General features: G+C 38.1%; 1 protein-coding gene across 5 annotated transcripts in view; it reads left to right on the forward strand.

Annotated features, from left to right (window-relative positions):
* The window catches only part of DOCK3 (dedicator of cytokinesis 3), a 297,859-nt gene that overhangs the window by 64,103 nt on the left and 219,612 nt on the right, over positions 1 to 14,144 (forward strand). For all 5 annotated transcript variants that reach the window (XM_081071637.1, XM_081071636.1, XM_081071634.1 and 2 more), the window contains one exon: positions 2,006 to 2,102. In XM_081071637.1, the coding sequence (XP_080927763.1) occupies positions 2,006 to 2,102 (97 nt within the window). The remainder of the gene's footprint in view (positions 1 to 2,005; positions 2,103 to 14,144) is intronic.

The raw sequence follows: 14,144 nt of genomic DNA on the forward strand, positions 1-14,144 counted from the left end.
CAAGGTGGAGTAGTCGCATAAAAGGGAAACTCCATAAAACTATCAACAATTTTGCAGTGGAAACCTAACAAACCAAGAGAGTGGGATGATATATTCATAGTGCTGAAAGAAAACACTGTCAACCAAGAATACTTTATCTGACAAAGTTGTCTTTCAGATATGAAGGAATAAAGACTTCCCAGAAAAACAGGAGCTGAGAGGGTTCATCACCACTAGACCTGCTTTACAAGCAATGCTACAGGGTGCTCTTCAAGTTGAAATGAAAGGATGCTAATTAATAATATGAAAATGTTAGTGTAAGGAATGTCCAGAACTGTAGAGAATTTTTATGAGTTTATTTGGCGACAATTGCTGGAAAGCAGAATCTCAGTGAATTGAGAAAATGAAGAATAGCAGTTGGGCAGCTTATTGTATACATTAGAATAAAAGGAGACATAAAGAGAGTTAAATGAAATCCACTGGTGGTAGATTAAGGAGGCAGGAGAAAGCAAAGCAAGGAAACCTCTGGGATTGGATAAAAAGCAAAATGGAGAGACACATACTTTTACATTAATGGATGCAGGATAGTAAACATTTACAGTATATAGAGATGGTATAAGGGCAACAAGATAACAATGAAGGGTTCCATGGTCCTGTGCTCTGGTGTGAGTGGTTGTACCTTCAGGGGGTCTGGAAAAGATTACCCTGACATTTCAAAGGTATGTTATCTTAGATGCAAAAAGACAATAGATAGGCTAACTTAAGGTAAAGATTGACCATTGTCAAGAAAGCTACAGGCCTGGGATGTGACTACCTGCTGTGACCTTTTGTTTGCAATTTTTATGTTCAGACCATCCTGTGTGGTTACTTTTGGTTGCTGAGTTTGTAAGGTTGCCATGCAGGCCTCCTCTGAACTTCTCAAGTTTAGTATGTGGCCCCTATTTTTGTCCACAAAAACTTATGCAAGTATAAAACAATGATAAGTATATAGTCAAGTTCAGAATACCCTAATACTGTAATGGTGTATAAAAGTGTTTATATAATGATAAGGGATTAGTTCGTCAATATATAACAGTTATAAATATGTATCACCCAACATCAGAACACCTAAAGTTATAAAGGAGTATTAACAGAACTGAGGGAGAAATAGACAGCAATACAATATTGAGTGTCTTCAATACCCCACTTTTAACAAATGACAGATTACCCAGAGAGAAAATCAACAAGGAAACATTGGACTTGAACTATACTTTAGATGAAATAAATCTGTGATACAAATACACATTATTCCATCCACAGCAGCAAGATAACACATTCTACTCAGGTATACGTAGAACATTCTCTCAGTTAGATCATATGTTAGGCCACAAAACAAGCTTTAAATTCAAGATGAGTGAAATCATATTAAGGAACTTTTATGATGACAATAATATGAAACTAGAAATCAATAACAGGAGGAAGACTTGGAGAATTCACAAATATGTGGAAATTAAACAACACACTCTTGAACAACCAGTGAGTCGAAGAAATCTTCTTAAATCATGTGCCCTATCTAAAATCTCTGATTATACACTTTAATTTCCTTCTTAGATTCATCATTGTTTATATCTGTTGTGATTATTTGTTTGATCCCCTACCTAGAACCAGAAGGGAAGATAGGGCCCCTGTCCATTTTTGTTCACTGATCAATTCTTGGCAGTTAGTACAGGGACTGGCACGATAGTGCTGTTTACAAAGTAGGATGAGAGAAACCCAGTATGTTTTTGTTTCTAGGATCAGAATTCCTTGACTAACAATAGTTAGTATTGTTAATATGAAAATATGTATAGCAGAGCCCAAATGTTTTTACATTAATTCAGTTCAATTACACCATTGCAGTATATTACTGCAAAGGGTCTCAATCAGTTAGATGTACTTCTGTTTATATTTGCATGAATTTAAAATTTGAGTTGCACATGTTTCAAAGGGCAGTAGATAGTATGCTGGTGTTTATTGAAGATAATGTGGCTGTTTGTTGTGGTTGTAGGCAGTATGAAACTGTGGTCCCACTTGAAGACTGTATTGTAACTGAGGTGACAGCAACTCTGCAAGAATGGGCCAGCCTGTGGAAACAGCTCTATGTGGTAAGTAGGTGCTGATTAATTTATTGGATCGTTCAAAAGCCCTTGTACCAAGTGGAAAAATTGCCCTATGCCAACTGCAAATTTATAGATTTCTGAATATTAGCATTTTTTCAAATGTATGTTTCTAATACTAACTGAAACATAGTAGACTGAGTTTTGTTCAATCTGAAGAGAAGACAGTATTCATATGCCTGCAGTACCTCCACCCTATCGTAGTAAAATGTAAGGTCCATAACACCAGGGATTTTGGCTATCTTACTCATTGTGGTACCCCTAAAAGCTTTCATAAAATAGGTGTTTACTGAATGAATGAAGAAATTTGAGTTTCATTATGAACCTGATGGCAGTAATAGCCAAGAAGTTGTATTAACAGTTTCTTACATCAACTAAGCTTAAAGGATATGTCATATATGACGTGTTCTGCTAGGCCAACAATTAATAAAAAGATTAATAAAAACCCAGTCTATATCCTTTGGAAACTTAGAGAGCGATAAGACACAAAAATCTCGACTAAAACTAAGTGACAGGGTTTGGGTTCTGAACAAGATGGAATAAACCCACTCGATTTTATTCCTCCTACTAATCACAACAAAAATCCCAGACAAAACCCATAAATCACCTACCAGAAAACTCTGAAAATTAGGGAAGACAAGGTGGACTGACTAGTGACCTTGGGACTCAAAGATTGAGTGAGTTCTTTATTGTTGTTTCTTTCTTGCCTCCCATGTATTCTGGCCTGGGCTCTTGAGAAGCCCACAACCTGGAAATGCTAAAGGGTGCAGACAAAAAAAAAAAAAAAAAAATAGCACCAAGAAAAGCCTGTTCTCTCTAGCCAAAGGATGGCCCAGTAAGACAGAAACCTTTTAACCTATCCTGCCTGCTCTCTAGGAGAACATCACAAAAAAGCTGCATGCCTCCCTTCCACCCGAACAGGCATTGCAGCAACAGAATCTGTGGCCACAGCTCTGTCTTACACACATACCCTTCCGCCGCCTGCAGTAACAAAATTTGCTTCTCCAGTGGAGCCTGTGGGCTGAATTCTAACTTCTATCCCTCCCCCTACAGCAATGGAGCAATGGCCCTCTTTAGTGGCACCTTTATAGAGGACTCTGATTTCTACCTCACCAGCAATTACAAGGTAGCACCTCTCCCCAGCAAAGCCTGTGAGTGAGATGCTGGCTTTCACAATTATCCAGCATTAACAAGGTGGTGCCCTTACCTTACTGAGTTTTGTGGGCAAAACTCTGACTTTTTCTTCTGCTCTGAAGTAAGGAAGAAACATACCTTTGCAAAGGAGCCTGTGGTTGGAGCTCTTGATTGCCACTTCCTCCCTGTGGTAATAAGATGGTGCCCTCCCCCCTGAGCCTGTGGATAGGAATTGGACTTCTACTCCCTGCCTCACCATTAAAGAGCCAGTGCCTCTCTCTAGTACATTCTATGGACAGAACCCTACTTTCCATCCTTGCCCTGCTGAAATGAGGCAGGGATTCTCCCTGCCCAAGTACATGCTGAAGATAAAGTGGAGTGGAATTCAGTCATCTAGGTAACACACAGTGGGGAAAACCAGAAGAGTGCTGGAGAGACTAAATTGGCATTTGAATCACAGCCCACAGAAGTAAGCCTGGGATTCTGAATCTAAACAGGTTGACTACCTGCTAAAATAGAAGATTTAAATAGGAATCAGAGTGTCATAATGTAATACTTAAAATGTCTAGCATACAGCCCAAAATTACTTGTAGTATGAAAAATCAGGAAAATCTCAACTCTCATGAGAAAAGATAATCAACAGATGCCAACTTTGAAATGACATAGATATTGGAATCATCAGCAAGGATTTTAAAGCAGCTTTTGTAAAATTGCTCCAATGAGTAATTACAAACACTCTCGAAACAAATGGAAACATAGAAAACTGCTCCAAAGAAGTAGAGAATATAGAGAATCAAATGAAAATTTTATAACTGAAAAACATAATATGCAAAATTTACTGGATAGGCTCAGTAGCAGAATGGAAAGGACAGAGGAAAGAATTAGTTTACATGAAGATGGATCAATAGAAATTATTCAAACTGAATAATGGAGAGAAAGTAAATTGAAAAAGTGAACTTAGCCTCAGGTATCTGTGGGACAATAACAAAAGATCAAACATTTGAGGCATCATTGTACTAGATACTTGTAGAAAGGACAGAATGTGGAGGTAAAAAAACATTTGATGAAATAATGGTTTATATTTTCTCAGAAGCTGAGTGAACTCCAAACAAGATAAACTAAAGAAATCCATACTCAGAAACATTATAGTGAAATTGAAAATTAAAGCCAAGTAAAACAATGATGAAAGGGAAACCACACAGTACCATTAGGCAAATGGCAATTTGAATGAGAGCAGATTTCTCATCAGAAACTAGACAACATTTCCAGTCAAATGGCGGTGTAGGTAAACATTGTTTTTGCCTCCTGTCACAACCACATCAAAATTACAACTAAACTACAGAACAGCCATCATTGAGAGCTGCCTGAATTCTAGTTCAACAGAAGTCCTACAACTAAGGACGTACAGAAGAAGTTACCTTGAAACCGATAGGAGGAGTGTTGACGTGGAACTGGGCTTTCCCACACCCACATGTGGTGGTAAAATTGGGAGGGATATTTCTGCTGTGAAGTTCCTCTCCGGAGGAGTAAGGGTTCCCAGCCCCTTACCAGGCTACCCAGTAGGGGCAGGGAAGTCCCCTCAGCTTTTGTCTGTGAAAACCAGTGAAGATTGTGGCTGAGTGAAACTGAGGGCTGCTGGAGTCCCAGGCATTTCTCTTAAAGGGCCCATGCACGGACTTATTTGCTCTGAGCTCCAGCACGGGCAGCAGCTTGAAAGGCGCCAGGGACATATAAGGAGGAACTGAATTATCTGGCTTCAGGGCAAGGGCTAGAGGGGCAGCTTTCTTCCAGACAGAAGTGCTGGCAGAAGGCATTGTTCCTTTGTTAGCCCTCCCTAGCCAGTATGTAGACTTAGGTGAACACCATATCTGAGTTCCATTAACTTAGCTGATATTGTTTACCTGGAGCTAGTGATTCCTTGAGACCCCACCCCACCCCACCCAACTTGTGGGCTCACTCAAGCCACTTCCAGTAGCTTTTCCGTAAAAATGGTTGGTTTTGGCTCATGATGTGGACTTTCCTAAAATCTCTCAAATGTTCACAAAACCCAAACAAGCAGCAGGTGGCTTCTGCACGCAACCTACCTTGTACCGAGAAGCCCCAGGCCCAGCACTAGCAACAGCCAACCTCAGTCTGCAGCTTGGTCTCTCTCAGGTACCTCCAAGTCCAGTGTGGTGGCTGCCATCTGGATTGCTTTGTGGCTTATGCTAGGTGGCCCTGGAGGGCACAGGTTGAACTTGGCCTGTGGCTCCTCCCATAAGGCCCCAGGGCCATACATGAGGTCGCCAGCTTTGGACTAAGCTGGAGCACCACCCAGCTGCCTCCACAGGCAACACACCCAAAGGGCAGACTGGGCAGGCACCAGAGTCCTGCTAAAGCGAATTTTGCTCCATGAGGTCAGCCCCTGCACAATAGCTCCTCCTCTGTAGTCATGGCAAGTCCTTACAACCAGTTAGCCAGAGGGTCAGTCCCTCCCATTGACATGCAAGCAGCAACCAAGGCTCAACTACAACAGGAGGGCATGCACAACCCACACAAGGGACACACCTGGAGCACCTGGCTCTGCTGACCAGGGAGACTGTGCCACTGGGACATATACTATATATGGCCACTCTACTAAGACTGGGAGACATAGCAGCTCTGCCTGATACATAGAAACAAACACAAAAAGGCAGCCAAAATGGAGACACAAAGAAACATGTATCAAATAAAAAAACAAACCTCCAGAAAAAGAGCTAAACAAAATAGAGATAAGCAATCTACCAGACTCAGAGTTCAAAACACTGGTATAAGGATGCTCAGTGAACACTGGGGAAGAGTAGATGAATCCAATGAGAACTTTAACAAAGGATAGGAAAAATAAAAATGGAGATAGAAAACAAATAAAGGACCAGTTAGAAATGAAGAACAGAATAACTGAAATAAAGAATACAGTAGAGGGAATCAACAGATTAGATGAAGCAGCAGTTCGAATCAGCAATTTAGAAGATAAGGTAGCAGTAAACAATCAGAAGAGCAAAAAGGAAAAATAATTCAAAAAATGAGGACAGTTTAAGGGGCCTCTGGGACAACATCAAGCATACCAACATTCCCATCATTGGGGTACCAGAAGGAGAAGAGAGAGAACAAGGAATTGTAAACCTATCAAAGAAATAATGACAGAAAACTTCCCTAACCTGGTGAAGGAAATACAACTCTAGGAAGCAGAGTCCCAAACAAGATGAACCCAAAGAGGCCCATACCAAGACACATCATAATTAAAACGCCATAGGTTTAAAGACGAAGAGAGAATCTTAAAAGCAGCAAGAGAAAAGCAGTTAGTTACTCTAAAGGGAGCTCCCATAAGACTCAGCTGATTTCTCAACAGAAACTTTGCAGGTCAGAAGGGATTGGCACAAAATGTTAAAAGTGATGAAAAGCAAGGACATACAACCAAGATTGCTCCACCCAGCAAAGCTATCATTTAGAATAGAAGGGCAGATAAAGAGCTTCCCAGACAAGAGAAAGCTAAAGGAGTTCATCACCACCAAACCAGTATTACAATAAATTACAGAGGGACTTCTTTAAGAAGAAGGAGAAGGGGAAGAAGAAAAAAGGTAAAAAATATGAATGATAAAATGGCAATAACTGCATATCTATTAACAATTAAGTGTACATTAAATGCTCCAATCAAAAGACATAAGATGGCTGAATGGATAAGAAAACAAGACCCTTACATATGCTGCCTGCAAGAGATTCACTTCAGATTGAATCTGAATCATATTGAAACACACAGGCTGAAAGGAAAGGGACTGAGAAAGATACTTTATAAAAATGGAAATAAAACAAAACTGTGGTAGCAATACTTATACCAGACAAATAGACTTTTAATTTTAATTTTTTTTTTTTTGCTCCTCCACTCTACCAGCTATGAGACTTTGAGCAAGGCTCTTAGCCTCACTGTGCCTCAGCTTCCTCATGTACAAAATGGAACTAATAACAGCAACTACAAGACAGGTTTTGTGTAAAGATTAAATGAAATAGTACAAGTGAAAAACTTAGAACACTGTCTGGCAAAGAGTAAACACTACATAAATGTTAGTTGGTATTATTAAGACACATCACAATGTGGGGCTATCAACCTAAAGAGACTAAACTAAGCTGGTAACCTAATCATTTTTGCAAACTCTCAGAAGATTAGAGCTAGAAATAGCCTTTAGAATTTACAGAGTTCAATCCTCTCCTTTCACAGATGAGAAAACTGCTTTACAAGGAAAGGGAAATGATTAGCCCAGAGTCCTACAGCTGGGAAATGTCAGACCACTAAAGCTCAAGTCCCCCCTTTTTTTCCTTCCTCATACCTCAGTGTAATTCTGTTGATATTTCTAATGGGGAAAAAAGTTTCTCTTTTCTAAGTAATCAAGTTACCAATGAACCTGTGTGACAAAACTGATTAAGTTGGGGGTTGCAGTATTGTCTAGAAGGCCAGCTGTTGTTTCAGGTATGTGTGGGAGAGAATCTGTAGGAGGGAGGGTGCTGGACCAGTGCTGTGAAAATCAGGAGACTAATGAGATGGGTGACCCTAGACAAGTCCTTTCCCATCTCTGGACCTCAGTTTCCCCAAATTATGGGAATCGGATCTCCTCAACTAAACTGAGAGGCACCTTGTGGACAAGGATGATGATGTAAATACTCAGGTTCTAAGCTAACCTATAGAGCCTGGCTCAGTATTAAACAAGGCAAATAATTACTGACTGACAAACTTCAAACCTCCTTTAGGTCTCTACTCAAATGCCACCTTTTCAGTGAGGCCTTCTCACTCTTTACCCTCTTTACAATGGCAAACCCCTTCCCCACTTTGTTTATCTCCACAGTACTTAGCACCATTTGGGGACAAATAAACTTTAAAACAAAGGCTATAACAGGAGACAAAGAAGGACCTAATAATACCACCTCTGGGTATTTATCTGAAGAAACCCAAAATACTACTTCAAAGGGACACGTGCATCCATATGTTCATTGTAGCATTATTTGCAATAGCCAAGATATGGAGGCAACCTGGATGTCCATCAATGGAGGAATGGATAAAGAAGAGGTGGCACACATATGCAATGGAATATTACTTAGCCATAAAAAAGAACGAAATACTTAGCCATAAAAAAGAATGAAATCTGTTGCCGTCTACAACAACATGGATGGATCTAGAGGATATTGTACTGAATGGAGTAAGTCAGAAAAAGACAAATGCTGTGTGATTTCACATAGGTGTGAAATCTAAGGAACAAAATAAAACAAACCCGTAGATCCAGAGAACATTTTGATGGTTGCCTGCTGGGAAGGTGGTTGGGGGCATGGATGTAAAAGGAAAAGGGATTAAGAAGTACCAGTTATTAGTTACAAAATAATCATGGGGATGTAAAATATAGCATAAGGAATATAGTTAATAATACTGTAATAACTTTGGTGTCAAATGGGTACAGGATTTATTGGGGTGATCATTTCATAAGTTATATAATCCCCAGGTTATACACCTAAAACTAATATAATATTGTATGTCAACTAATTAAAAAATAAAATAATATTAAAAATAAATTAATTAATTAAAAAAAAGCCCTACAGAACACAGAAGGAAGTGGCCCAACATTTTTCAACTATTGAAAGAGAAAAGACTGATGTTACTCCAGAATTGTATATCCAGGGAAAATATACTTCAGGAATGAAGAAAAATAAACACATTTTCAGATTAAGGAAAGCTAAGGAAATTTGTTGCCAAATGACTATAAAAGTAGTCAATGAGACACAACTTAATGTGATACTTGGAAAGTTAGGAATGAAGAAAGTAGAAGGAATAAATAAATTCTCTTCAGTATTTACAATTGTGTTTGATGATACAAAGCAAAATCATTGATGTGGTGCTCAATGTATATAGAGGTTATATTTTAGAAAACTAAAGTAGGGAGGAAAAGGGACATATGAGGTATGATCAAAAACTATGGTGAATGTTTAAATTAAAAAAAAATTATTACAATAAAAGACGCATTGCCACTAATCCCCCTCAAAATATTCCCCCTCGCTTCGAACACACTTATCCCATCATACTTGCCACTTTCTGAAGCAGTTCTGGAAGTCCTCTATTGTGTCTTTAGTTGTGCTGTTGTGGCTGCTTTGATGTCCTGAACCTATACAAAACGTTTACCTTTCATGGTCATTTTGACTTTGGGGAAGAGCCAGAAGTCTCACGGTGCCAAATCCGGCGAATAAGGTGGATGAGGACACACTGTAATGTTTTTATTTGACAGAAATTGCCATACCAGAAGCCATGTGCGACTTGCAGCCTTTTTGTTGTGATAAAAAAATATGGTGAATGCTGCTGCCAAGTGCCATCCAACAGAAAGGCAGGGATCTTCAATATGGCACGTCAGACCTTAGTAACAGTGTGTGACAGGTTAAACTTGTTTGATGCAGTTGGTCGGGTATGAGCTACAGTTGAGAGAAGGTGTGTTTTTAAGTGTGCCGTGAATCATCCTCCATCATGACAATGCTCCGTGTGACACATCACTTCTGTACGGCAATTTCTGTCAAATAAAAACATTACGGTGTGTCCTCATCCACCTTATTCACCAGGTCTGGCACCGTGAGACTTCTGGCTCTTCCCCAAAGTCAAAATGACCATGAAGGGTAAACGTTTTGAATTGATTCAGGACATCGAGGCAGCCACAACGGTGCAACTAAAGACACTCACGAAAGAGGACTCCCAGAACTGCTTCAGAAAGTGACAAGAGTGATGGGATAAGTGTGTTCAAAGCAAGGGGGAGTATTTTGAGGGGGATTAATGGCAATGTGTCTTTTATCATAATAAATTTTTAAAATTTAAACGTTCACCATATTTTTCAATCACACCTCGTATGTGATGCTCATTCCTTCTTATCATAAACACTTTAATCATGTTTGTCTGAGTTTGTCTGTGACATACATCTCCACGAATTACAAATTATATGTTCAACTGTGAAGATGAGTTTGGCTACTGTAAATACCATGTCTAACATGCAAATGTAACAAATTCACCAACACCCCCCCCCCACTCTATCCCTACTCAGTTACACAATGACGTGATTTTATTACAGTCTTTCTTAGACTGGTTCCTATTTTTACTAGAATTTCTTTTGAGATTTCAAAATAAACCTATTACTGTTTACAATGCCTTTTGGATTGTTTTGAATAATACGATTTTGGATTTTCTCTTGACATTATTATAGAGCTATTTGACATTATATTAGATCTTACATCTGGCATACTTTTTTTTTTTAATCTAGTGTCCATTTATTTATTTATTTTCCCTTTTAAAAAATTTATTGGGGTGACAATTGTTAACAAAATTACATAAATTCAAGTGTACAATTCTGTATCACATCATCTATAAATCCCATTGTGTGTTCACCACCTAGAGTCAGTTCTCCTTTCATCACCATATATTTGTGGCATACTTTAATATTTTAAAAGAGTGGCATTAAACTATTTGAGAAGCAGATTAAATTACATAGCCTAAAAACAATACACATTTACATAGAACTCTGTATGTCATCAGTCTAAGCTCAGGCTTATATCATACAAGAAAGGTGTTACAAAAGGATTCTCAAGTTGTTCCAAGTATACTGCTTTGCTATATGGGAAAAGTATCATTTAGAGGAGCAGTACACTGCTGTGATCGTAAGTTGTTGGAGCCTGGAAACTTATCACCTAGCAACCACGTACTGACTGCATTCTCCAGGCAACATTCTCCAATCTCCTGTGCATTCTGTATGTCTTGGTGTTTCATCTTTTTCAGCCATAGAAATTGTAATCTTTCAGCAGAGATTGCTTTTTTAAAATTAAACTTATTGAGGGTGACATTGGTTAATAAAATTATATAAATTTCAAGTGTACAATTCTATAATACATCATATATTGCATTGTGTGTTCACCAACCAAAGTCAGATCTCCTTCCGTCACTGTATATTTGACCCCTTATACCCTCTTCTACCCTCCCTCCCCCCTTAACCTCTGGTAATCACTAAACTTGTTTGTGTCTATCAGTTTTTGCATGTTTGTCTTTTTCGTTTGTTGCTTTCAGTTTTATATTTCACATGAGTGGAGTCATATGGTTGGTTGTCTATTTTTTCTGTCTGATTTATTTTGCTTAGCATGATAACCTCAAGAGTCATCCATGTTGCAAATGGCAGTATTTCATCTTTCCTTGTGGCAGAGTAGTATTCCATTGTGTATATATATATACCACATCTTCTTTATCTAATCATCTATCAAAGGACACTTTGGTTGTTTCCTTGTCTTGGCCACCGTGAATAATGCTGCAATGAACATCAGGGTACATATATCTTTATGGATAAATGTTTTCAGATTTTGGGGGTAGATACCCAGAAGAGGGATTGCTGGGTCATGTGGTAATTCTATTCTTAGTTTTTTGAGGAACCTCCATACTGTTTTCCATAGTGACTGTACCAGTTTACATTCCCACCAGCAGTGTATAAGGGTTCTTTTTTCTCCACAACCTCTCCAATGCTTTTTATTACTTGTTGTGTTGACAATAGCCATTCTAACAGGTGTGAGGTGGTTTTGATTTGCATTTCCCTAATAGCTAGTGAAGTTCAGCGTCTTTTCATATATCTGTTGGCTATTTGTATGTCTTCTTGGGAGAAGTGTCTGTTGAGGTCTTCTGCCCATTTTTTAATTGGATTTTGTTGTTGTTGAGTTGTATAGGTTCTTTATATATTTCGGATATTAGCCCCTTATTAGAGTTGTTTGCAGTTATCTTCTCCCGTTCAGTTGGTTGCCTCTTTATTTTGTGGATGGTTTATTTTGCTGTGCAGAAGCTTTTTAGTTTGATGTATAGTCCCATTCATTTATTTTGCATTTACTTCCTTTGCCTTTGAGGTTGAATTCATAAAATCCTCTTTAAGACCAAGGTCCATAAGTTTACCTATGTTTTTGTCTATGCAACGTATTGTTTCAGGGCTTATATTTAGGTCTTTGATCCATTTTGAGTTAGTTAGTGACAGTGTAGTTTAATTCAAATTATACTACAAAGTGACAGCAATAAAAACAGCTTGGTATTGGAAGAAAAACAGACACACAGACCAATGGAATAGAATTGGAAACCCAGAAATAAACCCACATATATATGGGCAAATAATTTTTGACAAAGGAGCCAAAAACATACAACGGAAAAACCAATGCTTCTTCATAAATGGTGCTGGGAAAATTGGAAAGCCACATGCAAAAGAATGAAAGATTGCTTCTTATCTTTGTGATTATCTCTGATAAGGACCACATGACAGGGATGAATGCATTCTTAATTACTTTTGTTGTTTTACAGTCTCTTTATCACAATGCTGATTTTATGCTACTGAACACACATTGGTCAGACTGATATATTGAATCTGTAACAAGTGTTTCTTTTTACATTGATTAATGTTTAGAAATTCTATTCATAAAAATAAAGACTTTTCTAGAAATTTATCATCCCTGATCTTTTAAAATTTAGTTTAATGTATTAATAAAGGTAGTTGGTAGTTATATTTTAGAATTACCCTATATTGATTATTTAGCTGATCTACTTTAATCATTATAACAGTCTATGAGGAGGTAACATTTATTATTCTATTTTATAGAGGGGGATACTGAGGCACAAAAAGGTTAGATAACCTGTTCAGGGTCACCTTTGATCACTACTACTTCATGGTTTACAACAGTGACTTAAAATTTTTTTTGGGTGCAACTCATAGTAAGAAACACATTTTACACTGCAGTCTAATCCACATGCATAAAAATGTCTGTATGTTTACATATGTGTGTTTATATGCATATATATGCAGATTTACCTATAGATATACTGAAACAAGTATTGTTCACTGAAACAATACTCCATACAATATACTCTATTATTTCTATTCTGGTGTATTTTAAAATAATGGCTGATTCCAACTCTCTAAGTAGATTTTATGACTTACTAATGGGATACAATCCACAGTTGAAAGAGTACTGATTTGTAAACTGATGTTAATTACATTATCTAATTTTGATAATTATTTTAAGTAATTTCAGTTATTATTTTAAGTAATGGAAGGTTATTATACAGGAACCCTGTAAAATCTAAAATACTCAGGTCTCAAAAATATTGGGACTTTGGAGTTGGGTCTAGATCCAAAGTAGTTCTAGAAACTTTAGTGGCTTTAAATGTTGGAGTTCCTTAGAGCTCAGTCCTATACCTCCTTTTTTCTCATTCTCTTCCTACATTACACCCACAGTTTTAGTATCTACATACCGGTGTCTACCATATATGTATTTCTGGCCTTGACTTCTCTTCTGACATTCAGACCCATATATCCATCCAGCTGCCTACTTTCCCTAAACATAATACGCATAGGTGTTTTATAATCTGTCTGGTAATTCCAATAGCTCAAATCTTTGAAGTTTGTTTATTCTACTACTGGTTCTATCTACTCTGGTACCTCAGTGCTTGACTGTCTGGCTATGTTACTCTTTGTTTTGAAATTTTGTTTGTGGAGATGCTTCGAGGCCTAGGGTAAAGGAGCTTTCCTCTAGAGAGAATTTTCACTTACTTCTGCTACATCGAGGGTTGATAGTCTGGAATTACTTTCAACAAAACTAACATTGAGGTTTTTCTAGACTACACCAGTGATACACATTGAACATCAAATTCACACAAAGGCATCAAAGTGGTAGTTACAAGCTTTAGGGGAAAGGCTTCCTACTTCATCTCTCTCTATCACTAGACCATCTCCTCAGTCCTGTGGGGGTAATGTGATTTCCTTCTGGTTTCCTTACATGCAGAGTATAGCCCTTGGAGGTCCTCGTTTAATGTGGGAGTACCTCCTATTAGACTTCACTTGGGTGAGCTCT

The sequence above is a fragment of the Rhinolophus hipposideros genome (assembly GCF_964194185.1).
Source record: "Rhinolophus hipposideros genome assembly, chromosome: 14".
Lineage (NCBI taxonomy): Eukaryota > Metazoa > Chordata > Mammalia > Chiroptera > Rhinolophidae > Rhinolophus > Rhinolophus hipposideros.